The 13,053-nt window shown below is 45.7% G+C and overlaps 1 protein-coding gene across 2 annotated transcripts in view; it reads left to right on the forward strand.

Annotated features, from left to right (window-relative positions):
* The first annotated feature begins 6 nt into the window (after positions 1–6).
* Positions 7–13,053, forward strand: part of EDC4 (enhancer of mRNA decapping 4) — a 30,640-nt gene continuing 17,593 nt past the window's right edge. The window contains exons 1-11 of one of the 2 annotated variants that reach the window (XM_083452415.1): positions 7–185; positions 5,040–5,196; positions 5,713–5,824; positions 6,822–6,921; positions 7,086–7,275; positions 8,064–8,211; positions 8,608–8,712; positions 10,074–10,183; positions 10,533–10,616; positions 12,380–12,475; positions 12,854–12,956. In XM_083452415.1, the coding sequence (XP_083308541.1) occupies positions 110–185; positions 5,040–5,196; positions 5,713–5,824; positions 6,822–6,921; positions 7,086–7,275; positions 8,064–8,211; positions 8,608–8,712; positions 10,074–10,183; positions 10,533–10,616; positions 12,380–12,475; positions 12,854–12,956 (1,281 nt within the window). In that variant the 5' untranslated portion in view covers positions 7–109. The remainder of the gene's footprint in view (positions 186–5,039; positions 5,197–5,712; positions 5,825–6,821; positions 6,922–7,085; positions 7,276–8,063; positions 8,212–8,607; positions 8,713–10,073; positions 10,184–10,532; positions 10,617–12,379; positions 12,476–12,853; positions 12,957–13,053) is intronic. The other variant, XM_083452416.1, reaches the window with a different exon arrangement.

A 13,053-nucleotide genomic window follows, 5' to 3' on the forward strand; every position in this document is an offset into this window, starting at 1 on the left:
CAATGACCGGACCGGAAGCGGAAGTGGGGGCGCAGAAGCGGGGTTTGGCCTGCCCGGGCGGTGGAAGCCGCTGTAGCTGTGGTACTGCTGGCGGACTTGGCGGGGCCCAATGGCCTCCGCGAGCATCGATATCGAGGACGCGACTCAGCATCTCCGAGACATCCTCAAGCTGGATCGGCCGAGCGGTGAGGCTCTCGGGCCGGGACCCTAAAAAGGAGGCGGGGGTTTTTCCTTGGAAGCAGCACCTTTGGGGAGTGAGTGGCTGAAATGAGGCTCGTGGTCTCGGGCGGCTGTGCTCCCCTTTGCTCAGCCCATCCCGCGTGAGCGGGAAGGCGCCAACGGCGCTGGCAGGAGAGCGGGAGGCGACGGGCGGGAGAAGAGCCCAGGGGGTCGCGATCCTATATTCACGCTTATTTGGGAGTAAACCCAACGGAGCATGATGGGATTTGTTGTCTGGTTGTGCCGGGTTACGGTAGGGGGTTGCAATCCTGCGTCTACTTGTTTGGAAGTGAGCCTCCTTGAGCACAGTGGAGACCTACTTCTGAGTAACCAGAACTCAAGGATGGGGCTTCCCGTTTGGGGCCAAAAAGTCCCATCTGACTAAAAAGGTCCTCTGCAACTGTGGCTCCTGCATCAGTTCTTTTTGGTGGAGTGTGGTGCTCAGCTTTCTTTCAAACGTGGCTGCCTCTTTCTACCCCACCCCCTTCATGTTAAGCTTCTGCCCCGCCCCCTTCTTTAATGGAGCAGGCACTTGGTTTGACTTTGGCTGCTTGATTTTTCAAAGGCCATTTTCCCCTGCAGCTTAAGCCTGCAGCCCAGAGTCTGGTGTCATATATCTGCAGATGCTTGTGAAGGCACTCTAGGCAAGGTGTGGTTGGCCAGGCCGCTCAAGCTGGCGCTGAGAATGAACAACTAGCGATTCAGTACTGTTATTCTATGGCTCATTAACAAATACTGGATGCCTTGACCTTTCCTCAATGTACGTTTGCTACATTTCTCAAGTTGGAAGGAGGACTGAGCAATAGTGTTGTCAGATCTAAACCCTATTTTACGACTTGGTAGGATCTTGTAGGGCCAGAAAAAAATGGTGGCCTTATCTGACTTACCAAATCAGGAGTTAGCCACTCCTGCTGTAGATCATAACATTTTTGTATACTGAACATATATCTGGTATGCCTGGTCTCCCACTCCTATGTCTTGTTTTTTTTCTACCCAGCTGCATTCAGAATTTTTTTTTGAGGGGGCACAGTTAGTTGTGGTACTCCACAAGTTGTGTTTCTCAACAACTACATGAAGATGCTGGGAAATATTATCAGGGCTTTGGAGTTGGATATAATTAACAAGAAGGTGACACCCAGGTTTCTAGTTCATTATGTAAGTTTCCAGCAATGGCTGCCTCAGATCTGAACAGTGTGAGGAGGCCACAGGCAAGTGGATGATATAAACAAAACACTTGAGATTGAATCCAGACAAGGCAAAGATGAAGGTAGGGTTCAGACTGTGGCTCATGCCAGAGTCATGCCTGAGCAGCTTCCTTACCTATCCAGAGGGAGGTCTGGGCAGTGCTCCAGGATGTATCCAGCGCTGGACATGACAAGGCAGCCAAATCAAATAGTGCCCTTGCTGAGACACTATCTCCCCACCGATAGGTGGTCTACCTGGTTAGTATTGTGGTAAGAATGATGTGCGGATGGAGTGATGGACAAAGTTGAGTGAGTAGCTTTCTAGTTGTGGAATCTTCATAAATTTGGAAATATCTGCAGTGCAGAGTATGGGAGAGGTTTGTCTTTAAAGGGATAGTTTGGAATGCACCTGTTGCTTTAGTAAAGTGTGTCTAATTAGCATGCTGTGCTGTACGTTATTTGAGGAGGAAATCACAACATTTCTGCCTTGGAAACTGCACTAGCCTCATAAGTCATGAACAAGAACATTGGTGTATGGGGGCAATGCTGTCTTTCTCCATTGGTGTAAAAACAGTTGAATGGCTAGTATGAATATGATATACCTATCTGCACATATTATAATACTAATACAGTATACTTAGGTGCAGGATGCATCCTAGATTTTTATCTGAACTTCTCCTGTGCCAGCCAGATCCCTCCCTTTTTGTCTTTTGTGAGATACTGTTTCCATGGTGCTTGCAGCAGTAACCATTTCATGTGAGCAGCGAACTGTGCCTGTTGACATTTCCTGCCATAACCTCACCCAGCTCTGTTGGGCTAAATGGTGGCATTTAGTTCCTACTGTGCTGCATGTATATTCAGCTTTTGAGCAAAGGCTCTGCTGTAAAGTATTCACCAATCTCTTAATTATTTGTAGGAAGGACTTACTATATTCAGATCACTGACATATCCCAGGGCAGAGTGTGGATTGATTGCAGAATTACTGGGGGTGGAGGGCAATGATATGGCTATTAACTCAATTTGCAGTAGGCAATTTATTTATTCTAGTGGAAAATAGGAAATGCCTTTGCTACTATTACTTTCCTTTCCTTGAACTTGCTCTGGATTTTGATTCCTCCAGTAGGCGTTATCTTTGTTATTCAACTGTCCCTGTAACCACAAGAAACCATGTGAAATGAAGTGAAATGAAAGCGAAAGTTGATTCTTAGTATTCTGTGTGATTCACTGATCAGCATAGGAATATATAGACATCGTTCACTGCTGCTCACTGCTTTATACCAAGCCAGAGCATTGATCCATCTCACTCAGTTTTGAGTCTGCCCAAATTGGCAGCTGCTTTCCAGTCAGACTTCAGGCAGGATCCTCAATTGAGAATCTTTCCCAGCCCTACCTGAAGATGCAAGGAATTGAACCTGGAACCATTCACATGCGAAGCATGTGCTCTGCCCCTGAGCTTATGACCATAGGCATGTACATTTTCATACAAGGCTGGGACCCCATTTTCATGGAGGGTCCTGTGTTCTGGTTGGGTGGAACTTACATCGTATGTGAGGCAGGCAGCTGACAACGGCCAGCTCTGCCTTTCCTCAACATGCCTTCTGTGTCTCCTCAGATCATGGCTTGGCAAGGGGGGGACTTGGCCTGAGGAGGGCAGAGAGGGAACTTTCCCCCTGTGGTCCATTCACTGTCTGTACAGAACTAACCATTGTGTGCTCTGCCTACGTGCCACCCACCCACCTTTCCTCTTCTCACGGTGTTACTTTATGGCATTGAGCCATGCTGCACTCTAGTATGAAACTAGCATTAGCCATCAGTTAAGGGGACTGGGTAGGAATTTTACCCAGGATCATCAGCTGACTTCTCTGGCCCTGGGTTTTTGGATTTTTCACAATAATCCCCTGGCTCAAGATGGCTGAAGCCATTGATTTTGACCTTCTAACATCTACCCAGCAGGATTGCTGAGCCCCAACTTCTGACAGCACATGAAACAGTAGAAATAGGTTCTGTCCCATATGCTACTGGTACTGTTTTGCTACTGATAAACCTGCCTTAAAAAGTTGTTTTTTGGTCTTTTCTTTAATTCCACGGCCTGTTTGTTTCTAACTCCCTTCCCAAGTCTATTCTAGCCTTCAGGAAAAAACTGAAGTCAGCATCTGGAATTGCAGTTATCCAGAGATTTTTAAGCGTCCTGGCAAAATCATATAGCCTCATCAAGAGTTTGGGGACCACCTTTTCCCACACAATCCTCCCCAGTTGAAGCCTAGTCATCAAGTGGTGTTGCTGGCTCCATGCTTACGGCTCATTAGGATAGGCACAGCTAGAAGGCAAGCCTTCTCAGTTATGACTTCCAAACTTGGAAGCCAGAAGAGAAGCAGGCCACAATTTTCATTTTCCCTGCCCACCCTTCCATTCTCCTCTATTCTCATAATATGGAGGCTTCTCACTGAACTAGAGTGGTTGGAGGAACTACCTCTCCATTGAGCTTTCATAGCGATTCTAAAACTACACACAAAGACTATTCTAAAATAGTCTTTGTGTGTAGTTATGTCATCATTCATCATGCTTTTATTGATTAATAATAATAATTAATAATTCTATACTACCCTTCATCCAAGGATCATAGGGTGGTTTACAATACAAAATCACAAAAATATGTAGTATACTAACAATACCAAAAAACAAACCGTAACACACAGTTTAAAAGGCAATAGTTTGTTTAATTAGCCAAAGGCCTGGGAGAAGAGGGATATATTTTTGCCTGGTGCCTAAAGATATGTAACACAGGCTCCAGGCAAGTCTTCCTGGAGAGAGCATTCCACCAACAGGGAGCCACTGCAGAAATATCCCCTTCCTGTGTTGGCACACTCTGGACCATGGGTAGGCAAAGTAAGGCCCGAGGGCCGGATCTGGCCCAATTGCCTTTTAAATCTGGCCCACGGACAGTCAGGAAATCAGCATGTTTTTACATGAGTAAAATGCAGCTCTGGGTTATTTGCGGGGCATAGGAATTTGTTCATTTTAAAATATATATATACTCCAGCCCCCCACAAGGTGTGATGGACAGTGGACTGCCCCCCTGCTGAAAAAGTTTGCTAACCCCTGCTCTGGACCTTTCACGAAGGAGGCACACAAAGAAAGGCCTCAGATGATGATTGCAGATGATGATTATCGGCTCATATGGGGAGAGGCAGTCCTTGAGGTATTGTGGTCCTAAGCTGTTTAAGGCTTTATAGGTCAAAACCAGCACTTTAATTGGGCCCAGAAACTAATCGGCAGCCAGTGCAGTGAGGCCAAGATTTGCGTTATATCCTCAAGCTGTCTTTCCTTGAGCAAAACACTTGCCTTTTTATCGTAGAGGAGAACCACTGATTCAGATTTTCTGTCCTTGGACAGAATGTTTTTCATGTCTTCTCTAGAACATTACTATATTGATGGGCTCCTTGCTTCCTGTTTCAGTAGAAAGAGAGAGCGTTTGGCATTTCTTTTGAATGAAACCACTCTCCCATGTTATGTTCTTTTCATCTGGGACAGGGGACCATCAAAGGGAGACTGTATGGTTCAGAAACTTTCATGACCCTTTAAATGGCTGCGTAAATGTGAACATTGGCTCTGTCCTCCCCCCCCCCCCCCATTTAGGTTCAGTCAACGAAAACCAGAGATCATCCACTTCATACAATGGAGACCTGAATGGTTTGCTGGTGCCAGATCCCATAGCATCTGGAGATGGAGCTTCCTTGACGAAGCCAGTACCCCAAGCAGTTTCTCTGGGAGCACTTCAGGAGAAGCAAGTCATGTAGGTATCTTGCTGGGAGAAAGTGGAGAGTTTGTCATGGGTCTGCTGAAAAATTTCAGCTCGGTAATTGCTCCTACAAAGACTGGGCTTCCAGCTTTCTTGATTACTGCTTTAACATTGTGTAACGTTGTTTGTAGCTTCTGTTCCAGAGAGACTCAAATTTAAGATGGTGTGTTGTCTCCACAGTTGAGGTACTACATTCATACATAGCTTAATGGGGATGCATTTTGTACTGTAATGGAGGCTTCATTGACAGTGACTGGGATTGAGGTTTGCAACTTGTGGTTTGCATTGTTTTCTGTCTTGTGTTGCTTCCAGTAAAACACTCATTTGTCCATGCAAAATCATTTGCAGCAGGAAAGACAAGTGGTAAAATTGCTACTTCATAGTAACAGGCATGTTTGTTTTAATTGGGGGCCTTCAGTAGTCTTATCCCTAACTTTTCCCTAGCTCTCCATAACAAAAGCTGTTTGTCCTTGAGGCCTTTTGTTTTGACTACTTCTCCTTTTCTTTTAGCTGCCTCTCTGGAGATGATAGCTCCACCTGTATGGTGATAACCGCTAAAGATGTTGAGATAGTAGCCAGCAGTGACTCTAGCATCACCAGTAAAGCTAGAGGGAGCAACAAGGTAAAAGGGGAAAGATTCATCTGGACAATGTACAAAACCAGTTGGGGCAGCACTTGCCATCTTTTCAAGCGTGTAAAGCAGGGATGGGGAACCTGAGATCTTCCAGATGTCATGGGACTACAACTCTCACCATCTCTTACCATTGGCCATGCTGAATGGAGCTGATGGGAGATGGAGTCCAACATCTGGAGACCTGGTTCCTCATCCCTGATTTAAGGACTCAGTGCCTGGATTGCTGGTGAATGAGGCTGAAGAGCGTAATAAGTTGGAGGGGTGGATTGAGTATTGTGGTGCTTCTCTTAGACTTTTTTTAAAAGCAGGCATTCATGCCTCAGCCTTGGAATAGCCTGTTTTCTGTGCTTATTAGCATTCCCCCTAATGTTCAGTGGTGATAGGCCTGGGGAAACCTAAGTGCCATGGGAAGCCTTTGTTCACAAGAAAATGGTTATGTGAGGTTGGGGATTGAGGCACTAGCTTCAAACTGCTGTCTTGGGCTGGTTCAGTTGTAGCCTTTAACCACTTGTTGATATATGAAAAAGTCCTTAAGAATTCCCACATCCCTGAGTTCCTTTCCAGTCACCTTCCTTTCACATGCCATGATCCCCTCCCTGCCTTCTCCTGGTTTATGACAAACTGTAGCTTGCAATTTCATCTGAAACAGTTTCTGCAAACCAGAGAGGGCAGTAGGAATTGTGGTACCTGGGAAGAAGGATTATGGTGTAAGAGCCCAAAGGTCCCTAAAGACTCGTTCACATAGTGCCACATAGAGCACATACTTTCCATGCAGAAGGTCTCCAGTTCAGTCCCCAGCATCTCCTGAAGAAGGGAACAGGATTGGTGACTCCTGAACTAGGTGTTGGCTGTTCCCTCTCTCCTCAGCATATATAGATGATATTTCAGTTTTATGTTCAGCGATGGATGCCTTGTCCCTATTTTGGCAAATGTTGAATTTAATTCCACACTTCAGCTGGTCTTTGTTTTCCTTTTTGCCCTCCAGGTAAAAATCCAGCCAGTGGCCAGGTATGACTGGGAGCAGAAATATTACTATGGTAACCTGATTGCTGTGTCAAATGCCTACCTGGCATATGCCATTAGAGGTGAGGCATCTCTCCATCAACTTGGTTCTTTTGGCTAGGCTAGGTTTCTTGCAGCGGCCTTGTGTTGGGCTGAGGTCCTCTTGCTTTCCCCACAGCTGTAGAGAGTGCACTGGCATTGCCTAAGCCATCTTAACTGTCATATTCTTGTTGCTGTTCTTTGACAGGTGCCAGCAATGGCTCTGCAATGGTTCGGGTCCTGAGCGTTAGCACGGCAGAGCGAACCCTGCTGAAGGGCTTCACAGGTGGAGTGGCAGATCTGGCTTTTGCTCACCTCAACTCCAACCAGCTCGCTTGCCTGGATGAAGCTGGCAACCTCTTTGTCTGGCGCCTGGCCATGGAGAATGGAAAAATCCAGTATCTTATCTCTCAGTACTGTTCTTCGTAGGAGATAGCTGCAGTGTTGTTAGATACTGAGGCAACTTTGTAACTACAGGATAGGATGTGGGCACTGTTTATTTCTGTATCTTAGGCAGGGAACCTGTGACCTTCCAGATATTGTCATTCTTAGCCACTGACCATGGTGCCTGGGGCTGATGGGTGTTGACAACTGAGAAAATCTGGAAGGCCAAAGTTTCCCCATCCCTGCCTTAAAGAGATGTACTAGTATTTATGTACTAGTATTTATTTCTGCCAGCCAGCATCCAGGCATTATACATATTTTCTTCTTGCAAGTTATCCACTCAGGAAACAAGACTCTGACTCCTTGTATTGTGACTCAAAGGACCCCTTCAGCAGTAACAATTGTAGCTTAATAAACTATAGCTCATTAAGATGAGAATAATAAATCATTACTGTTATTATTATTGTTGTGCTTAAATCACCGTTACCCATTACATCCAAACCAGGAAGCTGTGGTTTAATCCTAGTTTACTACCTAGCACAGGGCGGCCCAACTTTTCATACCAAGTGGGCCGCAAAGTACTTCAGAACGGATCCTGCGGGCCACACACTGCATTGTTGCATAGTGGGTGGAATGAGACCAAAATCTGATGCCCGCATCCCCCACTCAGCCCTCACACTGCCTTCCCAAAGCCGACTATGCAAAGCTCTGTGTTTGTTTCTACTACATCTGGGATAAATCACAAAGCAGTTGATACTACAAAGGAAAGTGATTTGTAGCTGTTCCTTAACTTTGTGATCAGAGAGGAGATCCTGGTAAACATCAAGCGACCTGATGGGACTCCTCTGAACAGCTCCCGGAGGATCATATGGTGTCCCTTCATCCCAGATGAGAACGAGGAGAGCTGTGAGGAAGGCAGTCAGACCCTGGCACTCTTACATGAGGATAGGGTAAGTTTTGATTTTTTTTCTTTTGTAAGGCGGTTGTTTGTATTGAGGTACTAATAAGTTGTAGATAAGGAATTAGAAAGATGTGCCCCATGGTTAGGTCAATTTTCCAGGTTCTTATACATCCATGCGCAAAGCACCTCACAGCATGTAAACTGGTACAGGTTTATCAAGTCAGCCTCTGCTTTTATTTAAGTAAGTCTGGCAAGTGTGGTTGTGTTGTGCTATTTTTGGGTGTGGTACTTGTGAGGAATAAACACAGGAGATGGTGCAGAGTTCATGGGAAGATAGTGAATGCAGAGCGAGGTGGTAACTGGAATGGCAGGTGACTTTTATGTTCACTCCTGGCAGAGCTTCAGTATGCAGTTTATGTGCTTCCTTCTTCTCTTCGTTTTGCAGGCAGAGGTTTGGGATCTTGATATAATCCGAGCCAATCATAATTCATGGCCAGTGGAAGTGACCAGCATCAAAGAAGGCTTTATTGTGGTAAAAGGTCACAGCACGGTAAGAGTTCTGCTGCTGTCATTGGTGTCTGTCTCCCGTTACAGAGCTGAGCCATCTGTTACGTATGTTTAATTCCTTAATCCAACAGTTTTCAATATTCTGAAGAGGCCTGTGGCTTTATCCACTTGGTTTATGGGATCAATGGCAAAAGGGTCTGGGTGTGTGAGCTATTAGGCCAGAAGCAGCGGACCTTTGGCTCTGCAGATTTTGCTGAACTACTACTCCTATCATCCCTGATCATAGACATGTTTGCTGGGGCTTATTAGACTGTTGCTGAGTTCCTGCTTTTCCCATATGGCAAAGAACAGGCCTTTATGACTGGACAAGTAAAGATGGCATCTTTTTCACCTTTCCATTGTGTGGTTTTGTGACAGTTTTTCCCTCCCCCTCAAAGCACTCTTGTTAAGGTTATGGGTGGAAAACTTCCAGCCTCTTCTTAAGGGGGCTCTTTGTATGGCACAGCTTTATGTCTTGCTTTAACAGCACTGGGGACAAAAGAAGCCTCTTTAAAATGGGAAGTGAGGTGAGAGGGCACAGCGTGATGTTTGAGAGCATGACTGGGTAAGAGTCCTGGAAAGGTGCTTGACACTTCACTGATCCCAAGATGCATGAGGTAGTGGGAGAAGTTAAAATAGTCAGAGCCAGAGGGAGTCAGTGCATTGATGGCAGCTGAGCACAAGATGGTGATGGAGGCTGTCACCTGGAGAATACAGAATGGAAAAGTACTGTAACATATATTCCCCCAAATGTCTTAATTTTTTATCAACTTAACATACTGAACACCCGGGAAATCGAAAGTACTTTGGCTCAAATTGGCAATATGTGCTGCTGCTGATATAAAAGTTGATAAGCATTCACTGTATAAAAAGAAAGAAAGAAAGAAACATCAGGCTATTAATGTGATTCACATGTATATCACAACCATGTTGGTTTTTTTCACATGTAACACTAACTCGTAACTTTGCTTTGTTGAACAAACCAGGATGACAGATGAGCAAAGTGACCACAGCTTATTTCACCTTACATTGGTTGCATTTTCTAAACACTTGTGCATCTGTAGCTGGGTCATGGTCTGGGGTGGGGTACCAAAACAAACCAGGATTAAGTTCAGGTGTAATAAGAAGCCATGGTTATTGCAAGCCACGATTCATAAGCCAGTTTTAAACCATGATTACATACAGTATTCTGGTTTCTTGGCCACAAACAAACCACAGTTGACCAGGTTGGGTTCCGGCATACAAGCAAGCACATTTAAGCTAAATAAACCACATCTTAGCATTGGGTGCAAATCAGGTCATTGCTTTGTATTTCATTGAAGTATTGCTGAGTGAAAGCTGATTTTTTTCCCTGTCTCTGTCTAGCGTCTGAGTGAGGGAGCCCTTTCCCCAGATGGAACTGTCTTGGCCACCGCAAGTCATGATGGCTTTGTCAAATTCTGGCAGATTTACATAGAAGGACAGGATGAACCAAGGTAACTTCAGAAGCTCAGTGTCTCTTGATTTGGTGTGCCTCAAGCCTACTTACATGCCCAGTCCCTTGCTCCAAATATAGTCTTAATTTGGCATGACTTTGTTGTTCTACAACAATATTCCTGGTGCTCTCCAGATATTTTGGGTTACAACTCACATCATCCTCTTTCCCATACTGACTGAAATTGTAGTCCAAGCTTTATTAAAGTTCTTGTGCTCTATTGTCTGACTGTCCACATGTAAATAATGTTTGGATTCTTGAGAGCAAGTTGCTGCCTAAAGGAGCCATTTCACACCTGCAGTTATGAAGGAGCGGGCTCTCAGTCATCATTTCTTTGATTTCCTACCTAGGTGCCTGCATGAATGGAAGCCTCATGATGGTAGACCTCTCTCCTGCTTGCTGTTCTGTGACAACCATAAAAAACAAGATCCAGAGTAAGACATGATTCTGGGTTTTTTTGCTAAGGATGTCCCATTTCCGGTGGGAAGCAGGACTGTATGGAAAAATAAATACATTTGCTCTGTATTTACCCCACAAAGATTCATTGCTATAATAAAGTAACAGGACCCTACAGATCAGTCATTTACAACTTTCTAGTCTAGTTCCTCTATTCCTCCAGGTGTAAGTGCTGGCAAGGAGGAGCCTTTATGTCTGTAAATTTAACTTAAATATTATTTCAGAAGCATTGTGGGATGCAACATAGGTATGCCTTGTAGTGTTACCCTCATTTCTTGAACACTTGTGGCTGGAGTGTCTATGAGCCTGCCATGAGCCGGGAACCTAGTCTCTGGCTTCAAATTTGGCATCAGTTCTGGCTGCCTGTTGATCCTTAAGCTTTATTAAGGTTCCTGAGTTCTGTACTCTTTTTAAGATTGTGTAAATTATAGGGAACAAGTTACTGGAAAACGAACTCCCCCTGTGTTTGCAGTAAGAGTAAAAAGGTAAAGGTACCCCTGCCCGTATGGGCCAGTCTTGACAGACTCTAGGGTTGTGCGCCCATCTCACTCAAGAGGCCGGGGGCCAGCACTGTCCGGAGACACTTCCGGGTCACGTGGCCAGCGTGACATCGCTGCTCTGGTGAGCCAGAGCCGCACACGGAAACGCCGTTTACCTTCCCGCTAATAAGCGGTCCCTATTTATCTGCTTGCACCCGGGAGTGCTTTCGAACTGCTAGGTTGGCAGGCGCTGGGACCGAACAACGGGAGCGCACACCGCCGCGGGGATTCGAACCGCCGACCTTTCGATCGGCAAGCCCTAGGCGCTGAGGCGTTTACCCACAGCGCCACCCGCAGTAAGAGTAGAGTGTGGCATAATATGACTTAGCACTGCTGCTGTGCCAGAAAATGTTGGTATACTTACCTACCTGCCCCTCATTCCCAAGAATAGCATGGAATGAGGATCAGATGCTGAGTGCCAGTTCTACCCATGTGCCCCGCAGAAAGAACAACCCCTCTTTCCTCTTCCTTCCCCCTCCTTGCAAGAAGTTAAAAGACAGGGGAGCAGACCCACAGGAGAATGGGTGAATGCTCCCAGCAGCTGATGGTGTGCTTCTGGATTCCCTATGCACACATGAGTACAATTCACATGTCCTGTAGGTCCAGTTTCTGTACCACAATCTTGTAATGCTTTGGTTTCAGCAAAGAGAACCAGCCAGTTAAGAGAGTCTGGTATCTAGTTGTTTTTGAGGAGAGGCATCAACTTGAATGAGAGAAAATCTGCCAGTTAAGAATTTTCAGAGGCTTGCTGTTCAGACTTTCACCCCTCTACACAATTGGAGAAGGAAAGTAGGGGTGTGCTCATTGGCCCCACCACCTTCATTATGTTCCTGAGGGCTCATAGCTATCTTGACTTCTATGGGTTTTGGCTGAGGTCTTGAAGTGGGGAGCCTTTTCTACTTCTATAGGCACCCCACATGATTTAGGTCCCTGCGTGTTGAGAGTTCTGTATGGCACAGGAAGCCTACATAGATAGAGGAGGCGTCCCATGGCAGAAGTGGAGCCTGAATGTGTGGAAGACTTGGAGAGATGGCCTGTTGGGAACGTGACAGAGCACAGCTAACATCTCCCCACATCCCGACTCCCCACTCACATGGCCGGAATAATGTGAAGGCAAACAAATTAATAAAGCTATGGAGCAAGCAAAATGGCCGTTTCTAGTCATCACTCGTTCCTTCTCATCCATCCTTTCATTTCTGCAGAGTTCCCTTCTGGAGGTTTCTCATCACAGGAGCAGAACAGAATCGAGAGCTGAAGATGTGGTGCACTGTATCATGGACCTGCCTACAGACTGTCCGGTAAGTATTGCCCTAGTCATCAGTTGTGCACGGTAGGAGCCCGTAATGAATGTGTATGTGTGGAAGGTTAACCGAGAAGGGCAACTAACAGTCTTCGTTCCCCTGCCAGTGATTTAGCTCTGTGTTAGAGCAGCATCTGTCTTGCATGTAGAAGTTCCAAGATTCCGTCCCTGGTGTTTCTAGGTAGGATTGGGGAATGCTTCTGGTTGAAATTCTGGAGAATCGGAGTAGACCACGCTGAACTAGATGGACCAATGGTCTGATTCTGTATAAGGCGGCTCTCTATGTACCTAAAAAGGCAGATACACAACATGTGACTAAAGAGAAAGATTATTAGTAGACATCTGAGGGAAACTGTTTTCACTGTGTCATTTTCAGGTTTTCTCCGGATATATTCAGCTCCATGAGTGTCCTTCCTAGTTTGAAGGCCTGCCTGGATCTCTCAGCTGAATACCTGATTTTGAGTGATGTGCAGAGAAAGGTAGGCAAGTTCTGTTGAGAGGTTGGGTGCAAGAGGAAAAGGTATCTGCAATACTGCTAGGCTTGGGAGTGTGGGGTCTGCTGTTAACATATAAAAG

This window comes from Podarcis tiliguerta (assembly GCF_965153285.1).
Source record: "Podarcis tiliguerta genome assembly, chromosome: 8".
NCBI classification, from domain to species: domain Eukaryota; kingdom Metazoa; phylum Chordata; class Lepidosauria; order Squamata; family Lacertidae; genus Podarcis; species Podarcis tiliguerta.